The sequence below is a fragment of the Trichomycterus rosablanca genome, chromosome 11 (assembly GCF_030014385.1).
Source record: "Trichomycterus rosablanca isolate fTriRos1 chromosome 11, fTriRos1.hap1, whole genome shotgun sequence".
Taxonomy (NCBI): Eukaryota; Metazoa; Chordata; class Actinopteri; order Siluriformes; family Trichomycteridae; genus Trichomycterus; species Trichomycterus rosablanca.
The window spans coordinates 39,695,642-39,705,604 of NC_085998.1; the positions used below are offsets into that span (position 1 = coordinate 39,695,642).

The 9,963-nt window shown below is 39.7% G+C and overlaps 1 protein-coding gene across 1 annotated transcript in view; it reads left to right on the top strand.

Moving 5' to 3' along the window:
- LOC134323550 (probable G-protein coupled receptor 149) overlaps positions 1–5,247 on the top strand; it is an 8,956-nt gene extending 3,709 nt beyond the window's left edge. The window contains exons 3-4 of the mRNA XM_063005091.1: positions 1–255; positions 4,654–5,247. The exon at positions 1–255 is cut by the window's left edge and continues 224 nt beyond it. Of these exons, the coding sequence (XP_062861161.1) occupies positions 1–255; positions 4,654–5,247 (849 nt within the window). The remainder of the gene's footprint in view (positions 256–4,653) is intronic.
- The last annotated feature ends 4,716 nt before the right edge of the window (positions 5,248–9,963 follow it).

Consider the following 9,963-nt stretch of genomic DNA (forward strand, 5'->3'; position numbering starts at 1 on the left):
CACGCCAAGCTGCTCCTGGACGGCGCGTCCCACCGGGTCAGGACCGACGCCCGAGGGCAGGCTAACGGAGCGGAGCGGGACGGGTTCGGGAAGGTCTCTCCTCCTCCGACGGCCCGTGACGGGGAGGACCTCAACCTCGACTCGTCCTCGGTGTTTGACGGTCCGGAGAGGAGGCTCTCTCACGAGGAGTGTAGGAAGATCGAGCTGAGCGACTGGGAGTGGTGCAGGAGCAAATCGGAGAGGACGCCCAGACAGGTACGGTCACGTCCAGACAGGTACGGTCACGTCCAGACAGGTACGGTGACGCCCAGACAGGTACGGTCACGCCCAGTTCCGCTTTATTTGGTGCAAGTTCCTTGTGAAGTTTGTCTTCATGATCTCTTAACCTCAAGGATGTAGACATGCCTTCTTCTCGGGAGTGTAGGATGATGGGAAATGTGTATGTTTAAAGAGAGAGAGGTTTACACACAGACCCTTTGGAGTAGTGTACAGTGTTCCTATAGAAACTTTACGATTCACTGGTTTATTAAGTAACCAGGAGAAGATCTGCTCTCTGTTAGGGTGATATATGAGTTGGTGGGTAGCACTGTTGCATCACAGTGAGAAGGTCCTGGGTTCGATTCCCAGATGAAGAGGTCAGGGTCCTTTCTGTCCTCATTCCTTCCGTGTCCGAATATCACATTTGTTTAATGATCAGAAATGGAGGCATTTGGGGTGGCTGGGGGGCAGTCGGGGGGGTGGGGGTGGTTTGATCTTTTCGGCACTTTACATAAATTACCGGGAGCAGTGAGGACTAAATGTGAAGCGGCGCTGAAACGCCTGGTATTTTTAAAACTCGGTCACGTAGCCACGATGCTCACAGATCCCAGTCTCACCAGAACCGTGTTGGTGTGGGAGAGAAATCGAATAGAATTAATTAGAAATCTGAATCCCGGGCAGCTGTGGGACGAGGACGCGGCCGAGCGGCTGTGATTTGGTTTATAATGAGGTGGTGAGATGTGAATGCTGTGATTATTATTCTGTTCTGGTTTCTATTGATCCTTCATCCTTGTTTTGATTTATTTTTTTATTAATTTTTGTATTTATTTATTTATTATTTATTTACTTATGACGTATTTTTGTAATAATTTATGATTTATTTATTTGTGATTTTTTTAAATTTATTTATTTTATTTATTTATGATTTATGTATTTATTATTTATTTACTTATGATTTATATTTGTATTTATTTATGTACTTATGATTTATTTTGTATTTATTTATGTTTTTTTATTTATTATTATTTTCTTATTATTTATTTTGTATTTATTTATGATTGATTTATTTATGTTTTTTTATTGTATTTATTTATTATTTATTCTTTTATAATTTTTTTAATGATTTATTTTTGTATTTATTTATGATTTATTTATTTGTGATTTTTTTTTTGTTATTTACTTATTTATTTATTCATGATTTATTTATTTATTGTTTATTTACTTATGATTTATTTTTGTATTTATTTGTGATTTATTTTTTTTGTTATGATGGGTTCTTTCTTACCCTCTTGACCAAGACGTTCTTGCCTGAACATCTCGGAACATCAAGGAAGGTTCAATGTGGTGTCGAGCGTCTTCTGTTTCAAAAGTTTTGGAACCACTGTGGTCCTCGGAGCTCTCCGTGTTTTAGATCACAGAGAGCAGGAGGCGGATCCTTGGACTTCATGGCTTGGTGTAAATGACGGGCCTTTATAGACCCCGATGTGGGTTCTGGTCACGTCCCAAGTATAATTAAAGCCAGCAGGATGCACCTGACCACAAGTTTGCTAAAATAAAAGATTTTATTTTCAAAGTTTTTAATTTGTAATAAATTTTTGATTATTGATGATAAAATATAAATTATATTCATTCAAAATCAAATCCACAAAAAGTCAAAAGGCCTGAAACCCCCCTGAACCCACCGTGACTTTGACTGTTCCTAGTATTATCTAGATTTACCCATAATTCCGAGCGATGGTGTTCATGGATTATTTATTGGGTTTACTGGCCGTGTGTCTGCTGTACTGGGACGAGAGGCGATGAAAACGCTTCCAGCATAATAACTGAGTAAGATTGTTATGGGAGACAAAACAGAGTGTTTCAATAATTCACCATCATTCTGAGAGAGAGGAACGGAGTGCCACGCCGCTTATTTCAGCTGTAAATCTCAGTCTGGATCCCAATTCACACCGGGCTTCTGTATGCAAAACTATCTGCATAGAATTAAATAGATTTAAGACGTGACACGGCGAGAGGATTAACAGCCCGACTGCTGCTGAGAATAAAATCTTATAAAGAAAAAAACAGATGAAACTTTTACCTGTCGGTGTGACTCTTCAACCTGTAGCACAACTGTGTATAAACTATAATATAGATCATAGATCAAGGGTTTTATTTCTCTTTGTGAAGCTTACTTTCTATAAAACTTTAATTTCTTATTTATTTTTTATCATTTATTTATGATTTTTTAATTTATTTGTAATTAATTTATTTTATGATTTATTTATTTATTATTTATTTATTATTTATTTATTATTCATTTATTTATGATTTATTTATTTATTATTTATTTATGATGTATTTATTTTATGATTTGTTTATTTATTATTTATTTATTTATTTATGATGTATGTATTTGTGATTTATTTATTTATGTTTTATTTATTTATGATTTATTAATTTATTATTAATTTGTGATTTTTTAAATGTATTTATCTATGATTTATTTATTTATTTATTTGCGATTTAATTATTTATGATTTATTTATAATTTATTTATTTGTGACTTATTTGCTGACTGATTCATATATTTATAATTTATTTAATTAGATATTTATGATTTGTTTGGTTTATTAATTTATGATTTATTTGGTGCTTATAATTGGTATTTATTTATGATTTATTTATTTTGTGGGTTTGCTTTTTTTGTTTTTATTTATAATTATCCAGTGATGTGGTCATCTCTGTTCCCCCATCGCTGACGTTTCTGCAATTTTTTTGCTTTTTTTTTTTTAAATTTTTATCCCAATTTAGTCGTATCCGATTCCCAGATCGCTGTTCCCTTTCCACTGCTGCAGACCTCCACTCCTGACCGAGGAGGGTCGTGACTAACGCACCGACCGCTTCTTTTCACCTGCACCAGGATTCATACGGAGATCCGTATCGTGCACGGAGAGCCACACACTGATCTCTGTTATCCTCACGAGTTTGAGATGTCAGTTCTAGTGTGTTTGAGTGTTTTTTTCAGTGCAGCTGATCACCTGCTGGAGAGAACAGACTGTGTGTGTGTGTGTGTGTGTGTGTGTGAGTGTGTGTGTGTGTGTGTGTGTGTATATATATATATAGCTGGAACACTTAGAGCTCGGACTTTTTGTCCTGATGTGATTATCTCCAGACTGTTAATGGTTCCTCCTGTTTTATCTCCAATCAAGTCTGTGATAAATTAGAAGCTGATTTATCGTCCAGCACCATAAACGTCGTTCATTTTTTATATCTGTTGAGTTCTGGTTCATTTTCTTCTCTAATAAAATCTCTGGTGCTCTGGTGCTTGAAAATAATCAGTTTTTGCACCGTTTTTGTAAAAGTCTGGGTCGTATCTCTTGATTAATGTGACTCGCCCACCTGATGTGCCCGTGCCAGCCAGCAAGGGGGGGATGGAGGCACAGATTGCTGATTAAACTGCACTTTAAAAGCGTTCTCTCGCTGCACCTGGGGGAGCTTATCATAAGTGCACTATGGACTCATTTCGGTGGTGATGTTCCGATTGATTGATTTAGGATTTAATTACTTATTATTTATTTTTGTTTATTTTTGTTATTTTAAATGTATTTTTTTTATTTATTTCTTAATTTGTGATTTATTTAAGATTTATTTAACTTATGATTTATTTTTCATGATTTATTTATTTATTTATGATTTATTTCTTTTCGTTTTGTTTATTTATTTGTGATTTTTTATTTATAATTTATTTTTTGATTTATGTATTTAATTATTTATGATTTATTTACTTTTTTTGATTTATTTGTTTTTTTGTGAATCATTTATTTATTTGTTGACTTGATTTCTTTATTTATTTATGATTTAGTTTTGTATTTATTATTTATTTTTATTTATTATTTATTAAATATTTATTATTTATTTTTTATTATTTTAATTATTATTTGTTTATTTTTATTTGTAATTTATTAATTTGTTTTATTTTTATGATTTATTTATATAAATTAATTTTTTATGTATTTATTTGTTCATATTGAATTACTGGTGATTTATTTTTGTATTTATTTATTTATATTTTATTTATTTATTTATTTATTTATTTATTTGTGATTATGTATGATTAATTTTTTTTATTTATGATTTATTTAATTCCTTTTTATTTTTATTCATAATTTATTTATTTATGATTTATTTTTTAGTATTTATTTATATATTTATTTATGATTTATTTTCTCATGATTTATTTTGTATTTATTTGTGTTTTATTTATTAATTTGTTGGTCATAAACTTGGTCATGTAAATTGGCAGTCCTTTAAAAGCCGTCTGGTTCCGTCTTCTGTTTTCTGGAGTTAATAATAATGGGCTGTGATGTTTTCTGGAGTTCTTTGATGTATCTTTGATGTTTTGTTTCTCTACAGAGGTCGGCAGGTGGGTTGGCGATCCCTCTCTGTGCTTTTCAGGGCACCGTGTCCCTCCAGGCCCCCACCGGTAAAACCCTCTCACTGTCCACGTACGAGGTGAGCAGCGACGGCCTCAAAATCTCCCCCAACAACGCCAAGAAGGTGGAGGTGTACCGCTCCAAATCCGTCGGCCACGAGCCCAGCGCCGAGGAGTCCGGCTCGGCCGGTCGTACCGGGGGCGGCGTCGCCGACACCAACGTGAGGATCCACCTGGAGGTCCTGGAGATCTGCGACAACGAGGAGGCCATGGACAGCGTGTCCATCATTTCCAACATCAGCCAGTCGTCGGCACACGCCCGGTCGCCGTCGCTCCGGTACTCCCGCCGCGAGAACCGCTTCGTGTCGTGCGAGCTGGGCGAGACGGCCTCGTACTCGCTGCTGATCCCCGGCTCGAACCCGGACACCGACGGCCTGAACATTCACATCCCCGACACGGTGGAGGCTCACCGACAGAACAGCCGGCGCCAGAGAGGCGACGAGGGCGGCTACAGGGAGGAGATCCAGCTTCTCAACGAGGTCTACAGGAAACAGGAAGGAGAACTGGAGAACTGACCACTGCAGAGGGTCAATGACTGACTGAGACACATTTGAATGTTAGAAAACAGGTAACAGAACAGAACCGTGGAACAGAACCGTGAAGGTTAAAAATATCAGGAGGAATCTGGTGAATCGTTCCTTTCATCGTCTGGCAGCAATGACCTTCAACATCTAAATGTGCAGCAGAGAAACGATTCGAGAATCAAACAGTGGAGCTCCTCACCGCTCCATGTACTGATCATCTGAGATGTTCACCTCACAAAATAATCACAATAATATTAATAATTATAATATTTAAAAGATGAAGATTAGCATAAAGACCAGCTTGTATTTAAATTCAGACGTGGGTCGTATCAGACCCCAAAAAGGAGGAACATCAAACCTCAAAAAGGAGGAACATCAGACCCCAAAAAGGAGGAACATCAGACCCCAAAAAGGAGGAACATCAAACCCCAAAGAGGAGGAACATCAGACCCCATTTTACATTTACATTTTAGGCATTTAGCAGACGCTTTTATCCAGAGGGACTTACATTACAGTTACAGTATACAGTCTGAGCAATTAAGGGTTAAGGGCCTTGCTCAAGAGCCCAACAGTGGCAACCTGGCAGTGGTGGGGTTTGAACCAGCAACCTTCTGATTACTAGTCCAGTAACTTGCCTGTTAGGCTATCACTGCCCAAAAAGTAATAAAAAATAAAAGATAATTAATATAATTGTGATGAAACTAAACTCAGTATAAATCAGTACAGTAATGAAAGTTCTTCTCATCACATTCAGATTCAACTTGTGATACTTTAGTACAAAAATCCTGAAATTCATCTCTCCTGAATCTTCTAAATGAGTCGGTGCTGAGCGACACTCAGAGCTGGACGCTGGTTTTGGTTTTGGTGTGTCGACAGCGTGAAGCATTTCAGGGCCGGACGTTCCACAATAAAGTGGTGGACGTGATTATGGAGAGTGGAGCTTCAAACCAATCAAATACCAGTCGCTTCTGTTGGCGTGTTCGTAAACCAACGACAGAAAAAGGAATTTTGATCGTTACAAACGTCCGGTAGCTTCCAAAAGAGGACGAATACGTGACCGTCCAGGCAGATGAAAAAACAGGCCGTCCACTACAAAAACGGACGTATGGACATGGACACTGTAACTGTGGACCAGAATCGCTGTGTTTTTTCCACACTGATTCATCAGGTGTGTGTGTGTGTGTGTGTGTGTGTGTGTGGTCACGGCCGGTAGCTCATCTCTGTACGTTCCGCTTTATGTACTCTGTGTGTTTGGGTTTGTGTTCAAATATTTAGATTTTTAATGTAAATGAATGTTTACGTCCAGTTTTTTTGTTTAAACCGCTTACGCCTGGTCAGAAAGTTGGGTTTGAGGCGGTGCTTCTCAACCAGGGGGCCTAGACGCACCCTGGGGGGCCTCAGTGAGCCTGCGTGGGGTCCTAATAGAAAAAAAGGTTGAGAACCGCTGACCTGGGGCCAATTTATTTTACCTTAATAATTTCAAAACATGTCTTTGGACTGTGGGAGGAAATCTGAGCACATAGAGGAAACCCACACAGACATGGGGAGAATGTGCAAAACTCCATTGTGCGCCATTGTGCCACCCACCTACTGTAGATTGGAACCCCAGATTTATGTCACCGTAGTCCAGTTAGCAACATTGTCCATGCAAATTCATTCTCAGCCATGATAAACGACATGAGCAGGCGACTTCTCTGCGCTCATATAAACAAGCTACATGGAACAGTGGTCTCTTCACCAGAGTTGAAAATAAAACCAAAACTGTCACCTCCAAATGGTCGGTTTAGGTTAAGGGACTAAACTAGTAATTAAAAGGTTGCCAGGTTGAGCCACACCTTTACCAAGTTGGCACTGTTGGACCCCTGAGCAAGGCCCATAACCCTCAACTGCTTGAACTGTATTCAGCTTTCCACTAAATGGCACAAACGTAAACGTAGATGGAACTCGATGGGTCAGAAATATACACACAGTAGCTCTAATTAAGCTAATTAATAAAGTGATTCGTTAATATTATGGACGGTGACGCTGAGCTCCATCCTTCATCTGCTACGTCCAGAAGAACTGGTACACCAGTGTAATATTTGGTAGGTCCTCCACGGGAGCGTAGGACGAGCTTGTGGAAATATTCTGGAGGCGATGAACACCGTACTTTGTGCAGAACGCTCCACAATTCGGTCGTAATCCGAGGTTTAGGATCTCTGTGTTCCACAGCACAGTGCGTGACATCTCAGAACCCTAAACTCAGCCAAGTGTTCCTCTAATCGTAATTTGGCATCTCTAGACACGTGAGGCGGCTCAAACCCATCAGAATGAACGCAGGACATAAACGGGCGTGATTAAATCACCTGTCAGAGACGTTTGTAGGTGTAACAGGGGCTGAACAGACCTGCACCATTATGGAGCCACCAGCAGTCCTACAGCCCCCCCGGTGTTCCAGTTCTTCTGCTACTTCAGTGTAAATCAGTAAACAGATCAAACATTCAGCGCTTTTATAATTAAAGCTTTTATTCTGCTGCATCAGATTCTCGTCCCGTCGGCTTCATGCTGCTCGATGTTTGTAGTTCTGTGTTTCAGGAATGATTTTTATTTTAATAAAGCAGCTGAAATGTTTTTATTTTACTGCTGAATGTCGTTATTAAAGATTCAGTTACAGATAAAAATCACTGAGCTTCAGAGTCGTTTTACCCCGTTTATAATTATACTCCATTATTAACTCCACCGCTCAGAGTGAGAGGGTGAAATTCATCTCATCATTCATTCATTCAGTGTGTGTTTTACCACTGATTTATCCTGGTCAGGGCCGTGGTGGGTACATTTCACTGGGCAAAAGGTATGAAACACCCTGGACGGGTCACCAGTCCATCACAGGGTACACATACACACATATACACACACATACACACACACATACAAACACACAAATACACACACACATGTACATATACACATACATACACACACATACTGTATATACACACAGTCACACACATACACACACACACACACTGCATATCTTTGTACTGTGGAAGGAAACCAGAGCACCTACACAGACATGGGGAGAACATGCAAAACTTAACACAAAAGGACTTAGACCACCTGGTCATGGAACCCAGGACCTACTTGCTGTGAGGTGACAGTGCTGTGATCTTCGATTCCTTATAAGAACCACAAGGACACTGATCCATCCCTGGATCACCACCTCCCTCAGACACAGCTAATTGTAGACGTCTGTATGTAGACGCCCGACTGGCTGATAGCACGGCTGTGGACTAGCATAAATCACTATCACAGAGATACTTAGATAATGGATCTAAAGGTACTAACAGTCCCGGCTGGATGTTTATGTTCTCTATATAAAAGCGTTGCTGCCTGATTTCCTCTCTAATATGTAAATAAATTCTCCTCGTCTCTAAACACTGATGGTTTCCAGCACATAAATTGGTTTAAAATGGTTTCAAATCGTTTCCACTAAACGCCGTGACGGGAGAAAATTCACCGGAATGCATTTACATCAGAAGCGAGTGGAATAATTTATGTGTGAGCGACTGAAGGAAAAAACACTTAAACGAGTCTCTGATGGAGCTGCAAATGAGTCGGGACGTGAACGTGGATGATGTGTTTACTTTAGTGCACTGGGACTGGGGTATGACTCAGCGTCCATCATTTACATGGAAAAACTCTCGGCTTATAAAATAACAATCTACATAAATAATAAAAACATGCGTGCATACATATATCAGTAAAGAAATAAAAACATTATATACAGTGTATCACAAAAGTGAGTACACCCCTCACATTTCTGCAAATATTTCATTATATCTTTTCATGGGACAACACTATAGACATGAAACTTGGATATAACTTAGAGTAGTCAGTGTACAACTTGTATAGCAGTGTAGATTTACTGTCTTCTGAAAATAACTCAACACACAGCCATTAATGTCTAAATGGCTGGCAACATAAGTGAGTACACCCCACAGTGAACATGTCCAAATTGTGCCCAAATGTGTCGTTGTCCCTCCCTGGTGTCATGTGTCAAGGTCCCAGGTGTAAATGGGGAGCAGGGCTGTTAAATTTGGTGTTTTGGGTACAATTCTCTCATACTGGCCACTGGATATACAACATGGCACCTCATGGCAAAGAACTCTCTGAGGATGTGAGAAATAGAATTGTTGCTCTCCACAAAGATGGCCTGGGCTATAAGAAGATTGCTAACACCCTGAAACTGAGCTACAGCATGGTGGCCAAGGTCATACAGCGGTTTTCCAGGACAGGTTCCACTCGGAACAGGCTTCGCCAGGGTCGACCAAAGAAGTTGAGTCCACGTGTTCGGCGTCATATCCAGAGGTTGGCTTTAAAAAATAGACACATGAGTGCTGCCAGCATTGCTGCAGAGGTTGAAGACGTGGGAGGTCAGCCTGTCAGTGCTCAGACCATACGCCGCACACTGCATCAACTCGGTCTGCATGGTCGTCATCCCAGAAGGAAGCTGACGCACAAGAAAGCCCGCAAACAGTTTGCTGAAGACAAGCAGTCCAAGAACATGGATTACTGGAATGCCCTGTGGTCTGACGAGACCAAGATAAACTTGTTTGGCTCAGATGGTGTCCAGCATGTGTGGCGGCGCCCTGGTGAGAAGTACCAAGACAACTGTATCTTGCCTACAGTCAAGCATGGTGGTGGTAGCATCATAGTCTTGGGCTGCAT